Here is a 22,967-nt window from a genome sequence, read left to right on the forward strand (position 1 = left end):
TTTCACCTGTCTTGATGTTCTGAGTTCAGATTCCACCAAGATTGACTTTACCTTTCCATTATTTCAAGGTTGATGTAATGAGCAGTAGTTGAGCTCTACCAATTAATGTAATTGACCAGCCCCCATCCTGAATTGCAGACCCTTCGGCCTATAGTAGAAAGGGCTATTATTATTATTATTATTTTTATGTTAGTGGAGCATCAGAATTAGCAGAACATTGGACCACATAACTTGTGTCATTTAATTATATTTGTATTCCGAGTTCAAATTCCACCAAGGTCAGCTCTGCCTTTCATTAATTCCAAGGGCCTATAAGATAAAGTGTCAATCAAGTAATGGATGCAGTTTAATCAGTTAACATCTCTCCCTCCTCTATTGGTGGAAATACATGGCTTAGTGGTTGGGGGTGTTGGACACGTGATCATAAGATTGTGGTTTCAATTCCTTGACTTTGCGAGGTGTTGTGTTCTTGAGCAAGACACTTCATTTCACGTTGTCCCAGTCTACTCAGCTGGCAAAAATGAGTCATCCTGCGACAGACTGATGTCCTGTTTGGATGGGGAATATATGTGCCATGGAAACCGGAAAACTGGCCCTAAGAGTTGGGAAAGAACTTTACTTTTTACCTCCAATTAGCATTCACAAGCCTTGCATGTGTTATAAATTATATGAAGACAGAGAATTGGTGAAATCACAAGAGCTTTCTACAAAAATGCCTTGAAGCCTTTGTTCTTGCTCTTTATGTTCTGTGTTCAAATTCTGCCAAGGTTTTTCTGCCATTTATCCCCCCCCCCCTTGGGAGAATAGGATGCGGTGGTGATAAAAAAAAAAATGTACCAGTCTCAAACAGTCCTTGACTCCCTGATTTTATGTCTATACAAGACTCTAAAACCAGGGAGGGGTTACTAAAAGGAAAATAATTTCTTGTATAGAAACTATTGTCCTTTCAGTAAGTTTCCTTTCTCTTTGTTGTTGTTGTTGTTATTTCACTCTTTCACCTCATTACTCTTTCCCTCTCCCCTTCCCAGGTTAACTCAACCCATTAATTTTGATTTGATTCTTTGGTTACTCAGATCTTTCTTTCTTTCTTTTCTTTTGTAAGAGAAATATGTGATTTATGTTGATTCTCTGATATTTGGGTTACATGTGTGTGTGTGTGTGTTTGTGTGTGTGTGTGTTTGTGTGTGTGTGTGTGCGTGTGTGTGTGTGTGTGTGTGCGTGTGTGTGCGTGTGTGTGTTTGTGTGTGTGTGTTGTGTGTGTGTGTGTGTGTACTGAATTTACAGCACTTTAGAAACATGCCTTGTGCCATTTGTTTTGGTTCCATGCATTTTGAGTTCAAATATGAGGTTAATATGACTTGAATGACTTTAATAAAGTAAAGTACTAGTCTGTATACACTGGTGAATATGCACACACACACGCTGGGGTTAATGTAATCCACTAATCGCTTCCTCCAAAATGTCAGGCCTTGTGCCTTTAGTAGAAAGGATTCTTCTTATTATTTCTCTGTATCACAAGTTTTGTCGGAGCTCCTAGAATCTTGCAAACGTAGCGGGCTTACTACCTGCAGCCTCTGGTACTATACAATTCCTTCTTTTCACCTACCTAATGCTTTCCTGATTATTCTGGCCATGCCAAGGAGGCAAACCTTTTTTAACAATTCTACTGGGCACTCTATTCCAATTCCCTTTATATTCCTCTTGATGCCTTCCGATATTGTCCTCAACGACCCAACATTAATTGGCATTATCTTCACCTTCTTCATTTTCCATAGCCAGGCTATTTCATGCTTAAGAGGGTTGTATTTATCTATCTTTCTGCCTTTCTTCTTGACTATCCATGGGTCAAAGGAGTGTGCAACATCAACTATATGGCACATGTGGTGCGTCTTGTTGACCACCACCAGGTCCAGTCTGTTATGCCCTAGCACCTGATCTATTTGGATTGGGAAAACCCAGAGGATTTTACTAGTCTCCGACTCCGCCACTCTGTGGTTTGTGTTCATACCACATCTCGCCTCTCTCCCGCCCCCACTTTTCACACAGTTTCCAATGTAGCACTTTGGCTACCTGGTCGTGTCGCCACAACTTGTAATGGTTTTGGGAAAGTCTAGGGCATTCGTTTGTGATATGGGCAATAGTTTCATCCTCTCTATAACAGATGCAGCACAGCGGAAACACTTGCTCATTCCAAAGGTTGACTCTCCAGTTTGTGCCAGTATAGTGCTCTTGGTCTCTTTTATTTAGTTTTCCTTTCATCAGCCAATCCCACCTATTTTTTCCAGTTACTTTTGTTGTGTCTACATGGAATTGATTCTGTAGTCTCTTCCTGCGTAATTCTTCTTCATGCTCTTTTTGTATTTCTTCCGTTGATTTTTCCTTTTTTTGCTACTCTCAATAATCCCTCGTTCCTAGCTGTGACTAACAAGGTTTCCTTACTTTCGGCTACCTATCTCATTAAGCTCTCGAGATTGATACACATGCAGTCTTCCCTACTTATCAGTCCTCTTCCTCCATTTGCTCTCTTCATGTATAAGCAATCAGTGTCTGCGCGTGAATGATGAGCACCATGCATCGTTAGGAGTTTTCCTGACTTCCTGTCCATCTCCTTTAGCTCCTCCTCCTCTGTCCACTTCAGGATTCCAGTGTGATTCTGAACTTCTGTGACTGTGCAAGAGTTTATTGCCGAAATTATGTTTCTGGCATTCAGCTTTGAAGCCAGTATTTCTCTCGTTCACCTCAGCTTCTCTCTTTTCGTCTTTTCCTTCATGTCATTGTCTTTGATTCCATCTGCCTCAAGTATTCCCAAGTATTCCCAACTGGATTGAGGTTGAATTGCCTCCATCATTTCACCACTTGGCAACCCTTTGCATTCTCTCCGGACAAGCTCTCCTTGTCTCATTGCCATCGTAGCACAATTTGAGAGCCCAAACTCCCAACTTAATATCATTGGAGAAAATCCGCACAGACTGGACTAGGCTGTCCAACTATTATTATTATTATTGTTATTATTATTATTATAATAATTATTGTTATTATTATTATTATTACTATTATTATTATTATTGTTATTATTATTATCATTATAATAATTATTATTATTATAGAATCGTTGTTCAAAGCAAGCAGTATCAAGGCTGACAAGGAGTATGAGTTTGTACCCATCAACCTCCACTTACAGAGAATGCAACTAATTGATGAGAATACCAATACAAGTGAGATATATCTTTTTGTCTCTGTGTCCTAAACTTAACTGCAAATCTTACATTAATCTTATCTCAGATTATATTCCTGACACCAGCTCTCTCTCTCTAATCTTATTCCTAACTCTATCACTAACACACCAGCCACTTCCTCCATCCCGATTACAATTCACAATCATGGCCTCTGCCCCTATTACAAACTCCATCCATAACTCTGTTTCTATTGCAAGCCCTAACCTTCATCTCTATCCTAATCACATACACCAGTCATTTTCTCAAACCCTGACTATGACCTCTGCCCCTATTACAAACCTTAACCTATCTCAATTACTGACTCGAATCCTAACTTTAATGTGGACCCTAACTAACAGACAGTCTTAATGTTAATCTTATCACCAACTCTGACAAGGACTTCAATTCTATCCCTAGTTCTGACTCCTAACCCTAACTCCACAACTCCATTCGAAGCTTGTTACAATATTATTCCTCATCATAACCTTGACCAAAACCCTAACCTTGACTATAATCCTAACCATGATCATATCCCTAATCTTCATCATAGCCCCAACCTTGACTTTGATCTTAACTCCAACACTGACCCACCTAACTTTAATCTTTACTATTCTTTTCTTCTTCCAGCTTGTTGCTATGACTGCATCACTCATGGTTCTCTAGCAGCTTTCTCCCAGAAATTCAAATCTGGTGGACTTCTACGTATTCTTGAGGATCTACGAGAGACGCGTGCCCCAGAGGGTTGCCATGGCAAGCAGTCGAAACTCGACAGAGCCTGCCATTTGCTGAACTGCTTGGCATCTCTGAAACATGCTGTACACTTCCGGTGTTCGCGGCTGTGCCGTGTTGCAATGCAAGGAACTGCAGCGGAGCTGAAAGAAGCAATGGAACAACTAAATCTCCAGGTGAACATTGTCTTCGAGTTTTTCTTTTCAATTTATTTTGTAGTTTTCACAAGCTGTGGTTATTATTTGAGTTGAGAAGGGCATCTGTTATTTGATCGGTTATTTTGTTGAGTATGTGGTGGATGATTGTAGCATCTGTTGTTGGTGTGTTGAGATTCTTGTGGTTGGTTTTGATAATTATAACTGGACAGTACGTTTTGTGGTCAGTTTCGACAAATTATCATGTCTTCCTCCTGTGTTTGATACATGTTTACACCATTTACTCCTTACTTTATGTGTTGAAACATGTGAGGCTACATGGCCTAGAGGTTAGGGTGTTACACTCAAAATCCTAAGATCATCATCATCATCATTTAACGTCCGCTTTCCATGCTAGCATGGGTTGGACGATTTGACTGAGGACTGGTGAACGAGATGGCTGCACCAGGCTCCAATCTTGATCTGGCAGAGTTTCTACAGCTGGATGCCCTTCCTAATGCCAACCACTCCGAGAGTGTAGTGGGTGCTTTTAAAGTGCCACCGGCATGAGGGCCAGTCAGGCGGCACTGGCAATGGCCACACTCAAATGGTATTTTTTACGTGTCACCTGCACAGGAGCCAGTCCAGCAGCACTGGCAACAACCTCGCTCGAATGTTTTTCATGTGCCACCGGTACAAGTGCCAGTAAGGCGACGCTGGTAACGATCACGTTTGAATGGAAATGACATGCTGTACTGCTTGGCATTTGCACTGGAAGCTCCAATATCGACATTTCGGAGTGTTTAGGTGTCAGTCTGAGGACATGTACCGAGAGTGATAAAAATCAAAACATCCTGTCAACATCATGGTGTTTGGAGTGATCACTAGTGATGGCTACCTTATGCCTCCAACAGGACTTTGTACCATGCCACACAGGAGAACCTAGTCATGGCTGTCAAACATTTTCTACAACCACATCACCCTTAACACCTGGCCACCTAGCTCCCCAGACTGCAACCCTCTTGATTATTATGTGTGGGACGCAGTTGAGCGAGAGACCAACAAAACTCCTTGTAACACCAAAGATGAACTGAAGGCAAGGATTATGGCAGCATTCACCAACTTAAACAAGGAGACCATCCAGAAGAGTTGCAGGAGGTTCTGAAATCGTCTGGAAGCCGTGGCTGAAGCTAATAGCGATTTTATTGAATAAACTTACTCTTTAGTATTTCAAGATATTTTAATGTAATTTTGGTAAATATATCTGTTAAAACGAGATGTCAGTGTTATTTTCACTTTTGCATAATTTAGATGACAGTTTATTCACCTCACTTTGTAGTTTTTGTAGGTAAACACTGATCCTATTCTGCTAAAATCTGACTTTCAGTTTCTGCTTTTAGTCAAGAGCTTTTGAGCCATTGCTAGGTTTCACTGTTGAGTCTTTCAGAAACAATCGGTTTTGCCTCCAATTTTATTCATTCATATATTTTGGCAAAACATTTTGATTTCGACTTTTTCCCCTCCTTTTCTCCTGTTTATTTTTATTTTATTTATGCGCCCCTTTCAAGCCTAGCCAGGCTCACGGGCCTGGTTTCCATGGTGTATGTGTCCCCCCCAGCTGGATGGGATGCCAGTCCATCGCAGCATTATTCAAGAAACAGGAAGAGAGAGTGAGAGAAAGTTGGGGCGAAAGAGTACAACAGGGGTCGCCACCACCCCCTGCCAGAGCCTCATGGATCTTTAGGTGTTTTCACTCAATAAACACACACAACACCCAGTCTGGGAATCGAAACTGCAATCCTCCGACCACGAGTCCACTGGGCCATTGCGCCTCCTTTCTCCTGTTTAACCCTTCTCCTAATCTTTTTCTCGGTTTCTGATTTGTATTTTTGTGCACCTCTCGGTTTCCTTGCATTTAGAGTGTTTTTGAGAATCTTCCTAGTGCCACCATTGTTACGTAGTGGTTCCAAGGTTATTGTTTAAACTCCCTTATCTTAGGCATCCCAGATATAACTGTCCCATCTCTTTGGGGTATGGTTCAACTACGTTATCTGACGTCTTCTCTCCTTCCTTACTCTTTTGATACCAACAAACCTGACTCTGCCTCTGGTTCTAAAATACAAACTTCCTATTTTAATCCTAGTATTCAGATTACTCTGTCAAATTTATTGCTTATTTATTCGTATTGCCTTCATTTAATAATCTTCATTATTTCATATCTTTGAGATTTCAATGATGTGATTGTTTTTAATGTCGAATGACATTGCAGGGTGGTGTGAGAGGCTGGATCTGGCTGGTTTGAACATAAAACAGGTAGAATACTATGGCCAGGGATTAAGCAGTAAATCAAAGCCTTCGATCAAAACTTCATGTCGATTTCTGTTCCAAACATCAGACAAAATTATTTGATTCAATTCCCTATTATTTCCAAAATTAATTGAAACAACAGCAGCGTATTTAAAAGAAATCCAATAGCAAAAGAATTCAATACATTTCTGGTGAGACATGTCCTATCTATATTTTCTGTAGGATAATGGCTTTGGAACACTCTGTTTATTTCTTTTTTTTTTTTCTTTTGCTGAGCTCTTTGATTCATGATGCAGAACTTACTTGTAATTGCAGGAGTTTGTGTATTTTTAATTACTTACTTATTTCTAGCTTTGAATTATCTCTTTTTCATTTTCTCTTAATCATGTCTAATATATCTTTACATTGAAAAGCTCAACATTTCATTCACTCAGAACTGCTATAAACTGTTATTGTTGTTGTTGCTTTCAATTTATTCCTCAAAACTCACAGGTCAAAGAACTTGTCAAATTGTGCGACAATCCAATATTCAATGAGGCATCGGCACAGCACATGCGAGCAAGGACGGAGGCATCAAACGCTGCAATGGCTCTGCAGATGTCTTCACAGAACCAGCTCTCTGCCACAGCAACATCATCCAATCTTCTGCAAGCAGAACCAACAGCAGCATCCAATTCTGACGATGCCAAGGGAACGGATAGTAATAACTGGCGTTGGACTGGCAGTAATTTTGTGCGGAGTCCAACAATGGAACCGTGGGTATGTCTTTCAGTATTTTTAGTTTTAACCCCCCTCTTTGTTGTTGTTTACCCCCTGGTCAGTTTTGATAAAATGGATGACATATGATCAAAGGCATTCCAGCCATGACCTTCCACTATAGCCTCAGGCTGACCAAAACCTTGTGAATGGCTTTGGTAGACAAGAACTGAAAGAAGCATGTTGTGTGTGTGGTGTGTGTGTGTGTGTGTGTGTGTTCCTAACCACTGCTCCTTGGTAACTAGTGTTTGTATATCTATATCCTATATCTTAGTGGTTCAACTAAAGAGGTTGATATCATAAGTGCTAAGCTTAAAGAGACAAAAAATAAGTACTAAGGTTGATTTGTTCTTGAAGGCAGTGCTCCAGCATCACTATGGTCGAATGACTGAAATAAGTAAAAGACACACACACCGTATATAATTTTTTTTATTATGTGAGTGTCTCTGTCGGAAAAAAATATTTCTATGATCTCCTGACCCCTCTTTTTCCATCTCATTATGTTTCTTTGTTTCATTTCTGACTTTCTCTTTCTCTTATCTCCCTTGTCTATTTATCTGTGGTTGTTTTTTTGTTTTTTTATTACCCCAGGACATGTCTTGTGTGAACACGGAGGCTGCCACAATGTGTCTGATGTCGCTTGTGGACGATTTGATCCAGAATAAGAACAACCCCATGGACATACCGAAATGGCTGAGTGAAATCAGCCCACGGGTGATTGAACTTCAGAAATTTATTGAGATACTTTTCAAACGAGCCAATCTGTCTCTAACATTCTTACTACTGCTGGTAAGTATATTTGCACATGAGATATGGCTTAGGCCGGGGAGTTAGGGGTTAGAATTACCATTGTACAAGGCGGCAAGCTGGAAGAAACATTAGCATGCCAGGCGAAATGCTTAGCGGTATTTTGTCTGCTGCTACGTTCTGAGTTCAAATTCTGCCGAGGTTGACTGGGGTTGATAAATTAAGTACCAGTTATGCACTGGGATCGATATAATCGACTTAATCCATTTATCTGTCCTTGTTTGTCCCCTCTGTGTGTAGCCCCTTGTGGGCAGTAAAACACAAAACAAAAAAAATTACCATTGTATGTATTTATGTGTGTGTGTCTGTCTGTGTATTAATGTGTGTATAGATGTGTATGTGCATTTGTGTGTGTGTATATATATTACATAGTGAAGGCGCATGGCTCATGGGGTTAGAGCATTGAGCTTTCGATTGTGAGGTTGTGAGCTCGAATCCCGGACCAGGCTGCGTATTGTGTTCTTGAGCAAGACACTTTATTCCACGTTGCTCCAGTTCATTCAACCGTAGAAATGAGTTGCAATGTCACAGGTGCCAAGCTGTATCGGCCCCTTTGCCTTTCCCTTGGATAACACTGGTGGCATGGAGAGGGGAGGCTGGTATGCATGGGCGACTGCTGGTCTTCCATAAACAACCTTGCCCGGACTTGTGCCTGGGAGGGTAACTTTCTAGGTTCAATCCCACAGTCAGTCATGACCGAAGGGGGTCTCAATATATATTACATAACTTGGTATAAGAAGAGACGAAAATTTAGAGAATTATTTTATATTTATGATTTACATCAACATAATAAATACATCAACACAAAGAACATATCTATATATTACTAGCAGTACCGCCTGGCATTGCTCGGGTTTGTTTCGACCCTTTAGAATTGGAATTTTTGAAAAGTAAAGATTTTGCATTATGTAGCTTGTTATTCTCTTTAAGTGAACATTTTTATGGTTGAAATACACCGAAAAATGGCGACACGGCAGTCAAAAAATAGGGATTTTCATGGAAAAAAAAAGCACCTTTTTGATGTAAATACTTTTTGGTCTTAACATGGTCTGATTTGAATTTTTGACTGATAGAATAAGTACTAGGTTTACAAAGAATAAGTCCTGGGGTCGATTTGTTCGACTAAAAGTGGTGCTCCAGCATGGCCACAGTCAAATGATTGAAACAAGTAAAAGGTCAAAAATAAAAGGCCATTCAGTAAGCTACCACATACTTTCTGTTTTCCTGATTCCTGTGACAAGGTTTTAGTGACACTTTATACCTGCTTTCTTATTCATAGGGAAGTCTCAGAAGGTTACCTCTGCCTCCTTAAGGCTTACTCACTCTCCATGGGAATTGTCAGTCACATGTTATCCCTGCCTTCTTGGGTCCCACTTCAACTATTGGAGGAAAGCTTTATCCATATCTCCTTGACTTTCATTTCAATTATGAGTGGGGGATCCTTGGAAACCTACCCTATTTTCCTGGGTCTGAGAGTGCAGAGAGAATAAAAACTGATTTCTAGCAAAGACACAAAGTCAGAATGGTCTGATGGTGGTGGCCAAGGGTGGGTGCGGCAGCAGCAATCGTTATTGTAGCTGTTTAAATTAGCTTCATTACTTACTTGATTGCTGCTTATTTTCTCAACCCAGAAAATCATTGACAGAATGAAAAGTCAATTTAAGTGGGTTTTCCATTCAGAATGTAATTAAATATTCTCATATAGTTTGTCTACTGCTCCACTGATTATGTTCCACTCACATCAGTACTACAATTGGCATACCACACTCACACACGCAACATACCAACACAATATAGCACAACTACAGACTTACTTCACACCATACAATACACCAACATCATGTGCGTGCGTGTACAAACCATATGGTTCTGGGTTCAGTCCCACTGCGTGTCACCTTGGGCAAGTGTCTTCTAGTATAGCCTCGGGCCGACCAAAGCCTTGTGAGTGAATTTGGTAGACGGAAACTGAAAGAAGCCCGTCGTATATATGTATATATATATATATATATATATATATATATTATATATATATATATGTATGTATGTGTGTGTGTGTGTGTGTATGTTTCATGTGTCTGTCCCCCCAACATCGCTTGACAACTGATGCTGGTGTGTTTACGTCTTCGTAACTTAACAGTTCGGCAAAAGAGACCGATACAATAAGTACTAGGCTTACAAAGAATAAGTCCTGGGGTCGATTTGCTCGACTAAAGGCGGTGCTCCATCATGGCCACAGTCAAATGACTGAAACTAGTAAAAGAGTAAATATAGCATTCCTACCAACTGTGTTGATCATATTACCCTGAATAGGTGTAGAATTGTGGGGACTCTACTCATTTGGCTTGTGAAGTAGAAAGAAACCCCACTAGTGTTGGTGCCGTGATAAAATGTACCCAATCCACATTGTGTAAAGTGGTTGGTGTTAGGAAGGACATCCAGCTGTAGAAACCATGGCCCAGAATAGAACGTACAAAGTGAGACCTTGTCCTTCAGCCCATTTAGGAGGGTGGCAACTTCAATTAAGAACTGATTCTGATTGTCATGACTCACCTGACCCATGGTGGCATAGAAACCACATAAAACGGTGGTGATGACAACAGTGATGATGATGATGATGATGATTACTTTATGTAAACTCTTCTTTTCTTTTTCTCTATCATGAGAAAGTACACAAACTAACAATGAGAGCAAATGGTTTATATAATAAACATGGCAATTAGACTAACCACTTCACAGATTACAACAGCAACAACAAGACTGTGTTCACGGCTGAGAGACTTGGAGCTGTACTGGTTGGAAAAGGGAGATATTTGCATGATCTACTACCACCACCACCTCCTCCTTCTTCTTATAATAATAATAACAACATGATAGGTTTCAGGTGGGTAGGCAAATGGAACATTCCTGCCCAGATATTGTTGCACTCAATAAAGAGGAAAGAATATGCTGTTTAATCCATTGTTAGTGGCCTGTTTTGATACTAGAGTGATTGATAGACAAGAGAACAGGAGAAAAAAAATGCCAGGATCTAAAGTAAGGGCTACAGAGAATTTGGAATTGGTGTGGAGTTGATATTAATTGCACTTGTGAGGGTGGCAGAATGGTTAGCAGACTGGACAGAAGGCTTGGCAGCATTTCATCTGTTTTTATGTTGTGAGTTCAAATTCTATCATGGTTGACTTAGCCTTTTATTCTATCAGGGTAGATCAAATAAGTACCAGTTGAGCACTGGGGTCAAAGTAGTCGACTAGCCCCCTTCCCTGAAATTACTGGCCTTGTGGCAAAATTTGAAATCGATATTAGTCCCACTTGTAATAGGAGTGTTGGGGACAGTGGCAAGGAGTTTGAAATTTTTATTCGAAGATGTTGATATGGTGGTAAACCCCTTGATGCTGCAGAGAACCTGTTTGTTTGCCACAGCAAGGTGCTCAATAACTGAGGTTGTGGGGTGCAGCCTGGTATCTTTCAGTCCAGTCCAGTAACGAAATGCTTAATCAATGACGATTGCTGATGTAATAATAACGAGCACCAAATAGAAGACTTTGTGGTAGGCTGTTAGACATCATCGTCCTCATTTAACGTCTGTTTTCCATGCTGGCATGGGTTAGATGGTTCGACAGGAGCTGACCAGCCGAAGAGCCACCTGGGCTCCATGTCTGTTTTGGTAGGGTTTCTATGACTGGATGCCCTTCCTAATGCCAACCACATTACAGAGTGGCACTGGGTGCTTTTTATTGGCACCAGCACCCACGAGCCTACAAGATTAGGAATACTCAGCCGAAGAGGGATGCAGGAGACCTGCCTGTAGGCAAGAACAGCCATGATTTTACTTAGTTTGGTATCATCTAAATTCAGTACTAGACTGGTACTGTATTTTGTTGTCTCTGGGAGGGGAAGAAAGGTGAAATTGATCTCAATGGATTTGAACTGGAATGTAAAGAGCTGGAGGCATTTTGTCCACCATTCTAATGAATCTGCCAGGCTACCATCTGGCAATAATAATTACTCTTTTACTTGTTTCAGTCATTTGACTGTGGCCATGCTGGAGCACTGCCTTTAGTCAAGCAAATCGACCCCAGGACTTATTCTTTGTAAGCCTAGTACTTATTCTATTGGTCTATTATGCTGAACGACTAAGTTATGGGGACGTCAACACACCAGCATCAGTTGTCAAGTGATGTTGGGGGAACAAACACAGACACAAACACATATGTGTGTGTGTGTATATAAATATATATACACACACATACATATGTGTGTGTATATATATAAATATATATACACACACACATATATATATATATGATGGGCTTCTTTCAGTTTCCACATGCCAAATCCACTCACAAGGCTTTGGTCAGTCTGAGGCTATAGTAGAAGACACTTGCCCAAGGTGCCACGCAGTGGGACTGAACCGAGAACCATGTGGTTGGTAAGCAAGCTACTTACCACACAGCCATCCCTGCACCTATTATTTTATAATGTTTACGCCCCCTCCCCCCATTGGTTTTCTATATCAAAACAAATGAAAAAAATTCCTCTTCATGATTATGGTTTTCAACCCATCTCGAATTATGGCTCTCCAGCGTATTGAAGGGCTACTGTTCAAAAACTCAAAAAGAACCAACAGAAAATAACAATAAACTTTGTAAATGCATGGAAATACCAGGGTCTTTGAAGGACCCTGACTATGATATGTAACTGTTGGATTTTAATTAAAACTATATGAGAGACAAGTTCATATCCAGAGCTTTCAAATGATACATAATTTTCTGTAGACAAAAATTATTTTCACATGAAAATGATGAAGCTGTGTGTTTTTGCATGTTCAGACTGTGCTCTCGTCTTCAGCGTACGGCACTCTATAGTGATGCCTAATGTAGGTATCATAGCACTTTATCACCATGCCCATCCATCCTTAACCTCTCCCCTACCACTTCACTTTAAGCTTATTCTTGGTAGCCTAGTACTTATTCTGTTGGTTTCTTCTGCCAGCCTGGCTCAGTTATGGAGATATAAACGGACCAGCATCAGTTGTCAAGTGATGACGGAATACAAACACAGACATGCATAAATAAATATATATATATGTTGTTGTTTGTCCCTTTTCAAGCCATGCCTGGCTCATAGTGCCGGTTTCCTTAGCGTATAGGTTCCTCACCTGGACAGGATGCCAGTCCGTCGCAGGTGAGCTGCAAGATGCAGGAGAAAAGAGTGAGAGAAAGTTGTGGCGAAAGAGTCAGCAGAACTTTGCCATTACGTTCTGCCGGAGCCGCGTGGAGCTTAGGTGTTTCGCTCATAAACACACACATCGTGTGGTCTGAGATTCGAACCTGTGATCCCCTGACAGTGAGTCCGCTGCTCTAACCACTAGGCCATGTGTCTCCACACACACACACATACATACATACATGATTGGCTTCTTTCAATTTCTGTCTACCAAATCCACTCGCAAGGCTTTGGCTTGCCTGAAGCTATGGATGAAAACACTTACCCACGGTGCCATGAAGTAGGTCTGAACCCAGAACCATGTCGTTGGGAAGCAGAATTTTTTTCATTGCTTTTTCAGATTCCAAAGGCTGTCTTTTGCATTCTAATTCCATTCTCATGAATTTGAATTGGATGCTTGAGTCATAACGAATCTTTCTTTAACTGATTACGCAACCCTTTGGATGTGTTGCAGTCACTCTCTTGACAGAGCTTGGTGATCTTGACCATGGATCTAAGCCAAATGAGACCATAACCTGTGGCCTATGCCAGGAGCGTAACCAGCCCACTTATGCATACCTTTTCCTTCATTGGACACTAACCTCTGCTTGCGAAGACCTGTTGAGGCAACTGAAAACAAAATCAAATTCGATGACTGGCATCTGTGCTAGCGGGGTGCAAAGAGTACCATACAAGCTTGATCGTTGACAGAGTGGCTAACCGGCTTCTGTGCCAGTGGCACGTAAAAGGCACCATTCGAGTGTGATCGTTACCAGCGTCACCTTACTGGCACTTGTGCTCATGCTGGTAGGGTGCCAAGAGCACCATCCGAGCATGATCGTTGCCAGAGCAGCCAATTGGCTTCCGTGCAGGTGGCACATAAAAGGGTACCATTCGAATGTGATCGTTACCAGCGTTGCCTTACTGGCACCTCTGCCGGTGGCATGTGTAAAAAGATTTGAGCAAGGTCGTTGCCAGTACTTCCTGACTGGCCCCCATGCTGGTGACACGTAAAAAGCACCTACTACACTCTCGGAGTGGTTGGCATTAGGAAGGGCATCCAGCTGTAGAAACTCTGCCAGATCAAGACTGGAGCCTGGTACAGCCATCTGGTCTGCCAGCCCTCAGTCAAAATCGTCCAACCCATGCTAGCATGGAAAGCGGATGTTAAACGATGATAATTCCTCTGCTCAACGTTAATGTAGGATGCACCATTAGCTTCCCTGCTAACTCTTCAGAATCTGTCATGTTGGCAGATTCTGGCAGGGTGGTCAAGCAGGTGCCATACCCTGCCAAAGGGTAACCCATAGCTGTACGAGGCACTGTCATTACTCTGTGAGGTATTTTCAAAATACCTCCATACCCAATCAAAGTACCTGCTTTTTAGTACTATATGTCTATATGAGATGCCTTCTCAAGATGAATACTGCAGTGTTGTGGCATTCTTTCAGTATATCCATGTTAAGTAAGATATATAGATTGCTTTTTGGTACTAATACTGCTTCCATCTCTAATAATGAATAATAATAATGATGATGATGTTGATGAATAATAAATGGTTATCTTGTTATTATATTTTAACCTAATTTTGAAATCCTATTTTGTAGGAAAACCGAGAACATGTCCCCTTGTTACAAACAATAAAATACCGACGAGATATATCATTCAGTCACGCAGTGAGTACATTGTTTATTTATTCTTTTAAACTCACCTTTAAACTGATCAAATATTCACCAGGAAATGAAACCACAATCTCTAAGCCACATATTGTTAATGATGATGATGATGATGATATCTGATTGGCCTTTGATTAAAGTATTTCTTCTAAAACAATCTTGTGCATGACTACACTACAGAATGTCCCTTTTCAAAACAATAGGATGTGATTTGAGAGAGATTTAGCTGTTATTTTTAGCAGGCTGAGACCATGAAAATACTCCCTCATTGTAGTGTATGTATAAAATTTTTGTTATTGTTGTTGTTTAGTATCTGCTCACCCATAAGATCAGAGATGTTGTAGCCTTTACCATCTACCTTGTTTCTGGACATAGTCTACCTAGGACTACATTTACTAACGTGATCTTGTTTGTAAAGAATATAGGTTACGATAGGTGGGTGATTGGCTGCTATTTCTAGCTGGTTGAGTAGCCATGAAGAGGCATCCTCATTGGCTTTCTTGACGATGATGATGATGACATCATGATGTGAAAAGGTTGTTGATGTGGGGGATAAGGATAAATTTGTTGTTGTTTAGTCCCAGGTCAACCCCCTCCCATTAAGATTTTTTTCTTTTTTATATCAAGGACTAGCGGTATAGCCCAGCGTTGCTTGGGTTTGTTTTCTTTTCGACCCTTTAGAATTGCAATTTTTGAAAATTAAAAATTGTGCATTATGTAGTTTGTTATTCTCTTTCAGTGAACATTTCTCTGGTTGAAATACACCGAAAAATGGCAACACAGCAGTCAAAAAATCGTAAAAAAATAGGGATTTTCATAGAAGAAAAGCACCTTTTTGATGTAAATAAGTTTTGGTCTTAACATGGTCTGATTTGAATTTTTTCTTCTATGGAATGAAGAGCAAGCCTTCTTCTACCATACTCTCAATTTTGGTCAACTTGTGCTGCAGGGCCTCGGAGGAGATAGTGTAAGTTGAAGGCTACCAATACCTGCCACACACAGACAACTTATATAGAGAAAGATTATATTATTCAATGCATTCCTCATTGGTTTAGCATTCAGATTTCTCTGTCAAATGTGATCTCCATTCATTCACATTGTTCTGAATGAATCGTGCATCATGTCATGGTTTTGAGATTTCAGTGATGTGATGTGATTCTTCTACTTGTTTCAGCCATTTGACTGCAGCACTGCCTTGAAGGGTTTTAGTGGAACAGATTGACCCCAGGGCTTATTGTTTTTAAGCCTAGTACTTATTCTATCGGTCTCTTTTGTTGAACTGCTAAGTTACAGAGATGGAAAATACACCGGTCGTTAAGCAGTGATGGGGGAGGGACACAAAGATATATACATACATACACACACACAAATGCAATGGGCTTCTTTCAGTTTCTGCCTGCCTAATCCACTCACAAGGCCAATGTAGAAGACACTTGCCCAAGGTGCCATGCAGTGGGACTGAACCTGGAACCATGTGGTTGGGAAGCAAGCTTCTTCCCACACATCCATGGGCTGTGCCTATTGTTTACTTTCGGAATAACATTATAGGGTAGGTGTGAGGGGTCAGACCTGGCCAGTTTCAACATAAAGCAGGTCGAATATTTTGGTTGGATGTTAAAGGATTAAGAGAATTTGATTAGGGAGATTTCTAGCTGTTAGTTTTAAGAATTGATGTTGTCACTGCTGTTGTTGGTACTTTATGATGATAGTGATGCTGCAACTGCTAACTAATCTCTCCTCTTGCAGGTAACCGTAGCTACGGCTGGCTTTATTTCCAAGATCTATGAGAACCTGGAGAATGCCCAGTTCCTGGAACAGCTCTACAAAGTTGGGGTTCTGCTGCACTTTGAAGGTCTAGTGAGCTGCCATGCTGAGGAGATGGGCATCATTGAAGATATGTCTGTTGCCGTAGAAGATCTTGCCAGCATCAAGTTCAAACTGACACGAAAAGATGAGATTCAAGAATTACAGCCATCACTTCAACTTACAGAGTGAGTAACTTCTCCATAAATTTCTTTCTCCTCCACCCCACCATCTCATAATTAAAGGCAATACTCCAGTATGGCTTTAGCATTGATTACTAGAACAAAGAATAGACTTGGTAGAGATACAACATGTTTACCTGTTTGTCTGCCTGTCTCTTCCGTGTATCTGTCTTCTACCATCTGTGTTTGCAAATAGATAAATACACACCTGGCTGTGCTTATCCACTTCCTCTATTTATATCTCCCTTCACCTACCCATCCATCTATCTATCTAGCTGACTGAGATTTCATGTTTAGAGCCACCACCTGAACTCAAATTACCCAACAACCGGATCGGCTGGTTGTGTTAGACTGAGTAAAATGTACAATGGCAATTTCATTGAGATGTGTTTATTTTGTTGTTTCACATTTGCCCTTTTTGTTTTTCATTTAAAAGCTCAACACCTGATACAGGTAGAATCATTAGGTTTCAAATAAGGAAGTACGTCAATTATATCTTTGGTATTTTATAAAATGCCATTCCTTGTTTCTGTTATTTCTTTTTGTATTTTCACATTTCTTTATGGAAATCCTTCACCTGTACAAAACACATTGATCTTAAGAAACTTTCTATTTATTCTTTCTTCCAGTTTTGTAAAAGAGGGCAGGTATCCTGATATGAATAGGTGAGTCTATCTTAATTTTATTATTATCCTTATTATTGTCGGACGGCTTGTGATGGACCTACTCTGAACATACACTTGTGAGCTGGAATAGTTGAGAATGAGTGAGGTGCCCGCCTGAGGTACCCTTGGCAGTTGGGATGACAAGGATGTGTGGGGTTCCTTTGTTGGCCGTGAGAGGAACTCCCCCCCCCTCTTGGGAATTTGATTGTTGTTGATATTATTTCATACACGAATACTGAGCTAAGCCCCACTTGTCCCCTGTGTTGTCCCTTTTTGTTTTGTGTTGGCTCCTGTGACCAATAAAGAAAAGGTTGTTGTTATTATTACCTCCACCTTAACGAAGGCAGAGGTATTGCTTTCATTTGTGTTTGTGAATATCTCAAGAACTGCTGGAGGGATTTGGATGAACCTTCCAGGGACGTTTGGCCTTTACAGCAAAACTAACACATCTCCTTTGACTTGATTTAGCCTACAGAGATAGGCAGCTCCATGGTTTGGACTGAAGGAGCCGGAACAGGTTTCTTGCTACTAAAATTATAGAAGAGAGGTTAAGAATAGTTGGAATAGAGATGGAAAAAGATCGAAATAGAGGTGATGAGGTGTCCAGGTGTACCCTAAAGTTCCCTGAGTAGAAGTAGATTCTCTAAAATGTTTGGCTGGCTCACTAGAAGTAGTTGGTATCTTCTGTTACCTTGGAGACATAATTGACAGTGCAGGAGGAGGCAGTAGCGACTGGGGAAAGAATGGGTTTGAAAAACATTGGGGAGCTGCTATCTCTGCTGGTAACAAGGGCCTTTCCTCTATGTAGAAGGCAGGTAACCCTATATTTGAATTGAGTTTGAATTGAGATGCTGCACAGTAGTGAGATATGGACTTGAATGCAGAAAGCTTGCAAAGGACTAAAACAAACATGCTCCAATGGATATGGAAACGCCAGTGTCTGTGAATGCTACGATACGAATCAAGTGGGAGAAAAACTGGGCATAAAGCGAATCCGATGAAGTGTGAAAGAGAGTGTGTTGGTATGGACATGTAATGCATACGGATGGGGGGGGGGAATTGCTGCATGAGGAGATGATGCCCTGTACTCCAAGTTGGCCGAATCTGTGAAATTTGTGCACTTTACACAGTATTGAGAATTGAACCCTCTTAAGCATTTTAAACAGCCATTTCAGGTTCAAATATTCTACCTGTTTTTTTTTTTTAATGTTCAAATTGGCGAGATCCAACCTCTCACACCTTCCTTGCAATGTCATTCTAAACATAAACAATCCTACCATTGAAATCTCAAGGCTACAAGATAATGCATAATTAATTCAAAACAATTTGAATAAATAAGCATTGCATTTGACAGAGTAATTTAAATACTAAAGGATTAAATGGTTTAATATTAACAAAAGTCTTCCCTCTCCCTCTCTCTTCTTCCATTCTAGATCAAGTCCTAAACCTTCTCTGTTTTTCTTTTTATGATTTTTTAAAACAAAAATTAAATGAGAAATTCTTTTCTTTTATTACAGACACTCAGTGGTGGTTTGTATTCCCTTGTTGAGCCACATGTTTGACAAACTTCCCAGCAAACTCCAAAGTGGCCACCACATCAATGTCTCCACATCTTACTTCAATGTTGGAATCAATGAACTTGCTACCTTAGCAGAAAAGTAAGAATCCTTGTCTGTTTTCTGGTTTTGGGGTTTTGGTTTTGATTTGAAGAACAACAGTCACAAAGTTGTAAAACTGTTGGTGTTGGCAAAAGTATCGCATGTACCATGGAAAGTTGTGTGACAGTGTGTGTGTGTTTGGATGTTGTGAGTAGGTGTACAGTGTGTGATTCCTACATGATGCTGCTTATATTCCATGTAATTACTACATGGTATTGTGTAGCTTGCTAAAATTTGAAAGCATTTGTTTAACCCCAGGCCAATTCTGACCAATTAGACTTATGATCAACAGCATGCCAACTTTGACCATCCTGTCTTTATTCACATATGAAGAAGGCTTGTTGGAATTCATTGGTCAATGCATTCTTCTTGGCTTTTTTTTAAATGGCAGGTTGTGATTTAAATGAGATTTAGCTGCTGTTTTTAACAAGTCAAATGGCAATGTATGAGTGGGTGCTGAAAAATGGTCCCTCAGTTATTCTAAGCCCTGTAAAAGAACTCAGATGGTTGGGCCCCTCCAACCAGGCCTTTTGCGATACCCTTAAAGCCAGGGATTTTTCAGCACCCCTCATGGATGCCACTATCCTTGGTTGCTTCTTCAGCTAAATGAAGGGGGTTGTGTGGTACCTTGTTGGCTCAATTACAAAAATGTGATTACCACATGTCAAGGGACCCGTACAGTTACTAATTGTTGACAATGTTTATAGGAAACAGTAAGCAAACCTCAATGTTTGACCTACTTTGAAATATCTATGTTTGTAAAAAGCATGACACATTGATAATTATAATCTAATATATACAATTCCTAAGAGAAGGATGATGGGGGGGACAGTCATGCTTGGAACGCTTTTGATCATGGCACTATTCTGTAATGGTATTCTTGCTCCATGTGTCTCTGTAGATTTGGAAGTACTGCCCTCCAAGATGATATTAATAAAATGGGTTTCAAAAAGATGAATGACTACTTTGAGGCTTACAGCAAGGCTTGTGGAGATCCAGGTAAGAAGAAGAACCCTAAATCAATGAATTAACAGCCGATTTGGGATTGATGTTATTTAATTAATTTATTGTGTGTGAGCGTGCACATATGTGTGTGTGTGTATATATATATATAAAATTGGGAAGCAGTTGCCAGCAACCGTGGTGAATGGCGACGTACCGTAAAAGAGGGAACACAAAGGAGTGACAGAGAGAGAGAGAGAGAGGAGAAATGGAAAGACAAGAAAAGACGTCAACAAGAAAGTATGACATTAGAACCAGCCAGGCAAAGTCTTCACTACATTTGCGGCACCTGCCAGAGGGAGTGTTTGTCCAGTATAAGACTACACAGCCACAGCAGGAAATGTATTAGGACATGAATTGTAAAAGCCGGACTAGATTATTTTATGTGCAACTCCATTGTCTCCTGAGACAAAAAGGATGCCAACAACAATATATATATATATATATATATATATATATATATATACACACACATACGCATACAGAGTTCACCAAAAAGTGTATACACACTTCAGGAAAGGACAAATCTGTATAAATATTTAACTTGTATTAGTACTTCTATAAATATAGAATCCACTTTCGATGTTTTATCAAATTACAATAACACTGAATTAGAATAGTTATACAGATTTTCTTCCTTTCCTGAAGTATATATACATTACTTTGGTGGACTGTGCGTGCATATGTGTGTGTGTGTGTGTGTGTGTATACACACATACATACATGATTGTAAACAAACATCACTGTCATACAAGCAGTGTTATTTGTCTCTAGTTTTGGATTAAACATTATGATATCATGACCAACTCTCCATGTGTGTGTGTGTGTATATGTACATATATTCATGTCTATATATCTAGCTCTCCTGTGTGACCCCTCTGTCCAGCATTCGCCATGATAGATCACTAGCCACTACACATTCTTTATTTTCTCTCCTTGTTTCTTTCTGTAGAAGAGCCTAGGCTCGAAACATTAAAGACTTTTTCACTTCCTGAGCATTAAACTAATACATCTGTTTGTTGTCTACACCACCTGTCTTCGTCTTTTGTTCTTTTTTGTGAATTCTCCCTATCTATATATAAATAGAGTTAGCGGTTGTAGTAACCGACTAAGGGATAAAATATCCTTATGTCCTATCAGTATCCTTTACCTGTGTTATCTCCAGGGGCAATGGTGTGCAGAGACACCATATACGTTAAGCACAGGTGACAATAGGATAAACCAAAGTTTATCAGGAACCAATGCAAATAATCAGAAAACGGAGATAAACATAGATTAACCAGTGCACCGATTAACATAGATTAATATAGATTAACCAGTTCACCGAGAGGCCCACATTTAAAACTTGTTTGAGTGTTCTTAGGAGTAATTGGTATGTCCTTTAGGGATAAGGCAATCATAATTTTCTCCATTTTACCAATAGTATTCATTTTACTACTAATTGGAAGTATCAGTATATGTTTATATATATATATATATATAAATTAGAGAAAAACCACTATTATGTCATTCAAACAATGATTGACATAAACCAAATCATAAAGAAAAAATAAAATATATTTTAAAACATAACTAGATCACAAAAAGTACAAAAAATGAATAAACAATATATAATAAGTAAAAAGACTATGTACGTTTCATGGCTATATTGAATTTTTCCCTGTAAGTTTGGAGTTATACTCCCTAATATTATTATTATATATTTGTATATATATTAATCGTCTATGGACCAAGTAAACAGTAATATGGGGACATTATATATATACACATAAATATAGGCATACATACTTACACACATATATATGCATACATGTATGTGTGTGTGTGTGTGTATATATATATATATATTGGTGCTTCCCTATATTACCTGCACCCCCCCACTATCTCTCCCTCTCTTTCACTGGTGGAACCTTTCTCAGCTGGACCCCCCCCCAACTCAACTCTAGAAAAGCTCGAACCGATCGTGACCGATGCCGGACCCCCCGGCCCCTGTGCCGGTGGCACGTAAAAAGCACCCACTCCACTCGCGGAGTGGTTGGCGTTAGGAAGGGCATCCAGCCGTAGAAACTCTGCCAGATCAGACTGGAGCCTGGAGCGGCCCCTGGCTTCCCAGACCCCGGTCAAACCGTCCAACCCGTGCTAGCACGGAAAACGGACGTTAAACGATGATGATGATGATGATATATATATATATATATATACACACACACGAGGTGTTCTGAAATTAAGACACCCAAAGTTTTTCTAAGCCCTGTAAAAGAAGAGTTCAGAAGGTTGGGCTTTCAACCGGGTCGTTTGTGATACCCTGAAAGCCAGGAAGATTTTCACCACCCACTCATATTCATATAAAACAAAGCATACAGATATATGTATATACACACACACATATATATATACATACAAATATGTATTCACACTCACACTGAACATGAAGCTGTTGGAGCACATAACTTTTGTTTTAATTATCTATATCTGTCATAATTAATTAACTAGTTAATTAATTTCTGTTTCTTTTTTTTTCAACTTTAAAGACAGTGATCTGAGTGGTACAGTGGCTGGCAGAACAACAGAACTGATCCGGCAATTACAGTACAACGTGTTGTCAAAGAAGAGTAAGAATGTGGACATCTTACATATTTCTTCTGAGGTGAGTCATCTTCATCATGGCAGATTTTTCATGGTTTAAGAATAGCATATTTATTTACCAGTAGCATGTGACCTGCTGTGCTTGAGGAGACCAATTGAGTCATGTACATCAACATCAAAATAATTATCAAATGGAAATTGTAGTTGTGATACCTCTGCTGGTGACACATAAAAAGCACCCA

General features: G+C 40.0%; 2 protein-coding genes across 4 annotated transcripts in view; one reads left to right on the plus strand and one right to left on the minus strand.

The window, feature by feature from the left end:
- The window catches only part of LOC115223171 (inositol polyphosphate-4-phosphatase type I A), a 100,131-nt gene that overhangs the window by 74,300 nt on the left and 2,864 nt on the right, over window positions 1–22,967 (plus strand). For both annotated transcript variants that reach the window (XM_029793607.2, XM_029793608.2), the window contains exons 14-23: window positions 3,108–3,215; window positions 3,843–4,120; window positions 6,878–7,144; window positions 7,733–7,930; window positions 14,761–14,829; window positions 16,576–16,820; window positions 17,444–17,479; window positions 18,997–19,137; window positions 20,039–20,136; window positions 22,671–22,786. In XM_029793607.2, coding sequence (XP_029649467.2) covers window positions 3,108–3,215; window positions 3,843–4,120; window positions 6,878–7,144; window positions 7,733–7,930; window positions 14,761–14,829; window positions 16,576–16,820; window positions 17,444–17,479; window positions 18,997–19,137; window positions 20,039–20,136; window positions 22,671–22,786 — 1,556 coding nt within the window. The remainder of the gene's footprint in view (window positions 1–3,107; window positions 3,216–3,842; window positions 4,121–6,877; window positions 7,145–7,732; window positions 7,931–14,760; window positions 14,830–16,575; window positions 16,821–17,443; window positions 17,480–18,996; window positions 19,138–20,038; window positions 20,137–22,670; window positions 22,787–22,967) is intronic.
- Window positions 1–22,967, minus strand: part of LOC118767534 — a 50,168-nt gene that overhangs the window by 11,872 nt on the left and 15,329 nt on the right. The window lies entirely within an intron of this gene.

Source organism: Octopus sinensis, linkage group LG22, assembly GCF_006345805.1.
Source record: "Octopus sinensis linkage group LG22, ASM634580v1, whole genome shotgun sequence".
Taxonomy (NCBI): Eukaryota; Metazoa; Mollusca; class Cephalopoda; order Octopoda; family Octopodidae; genus Octopus; species Octopus sinensis.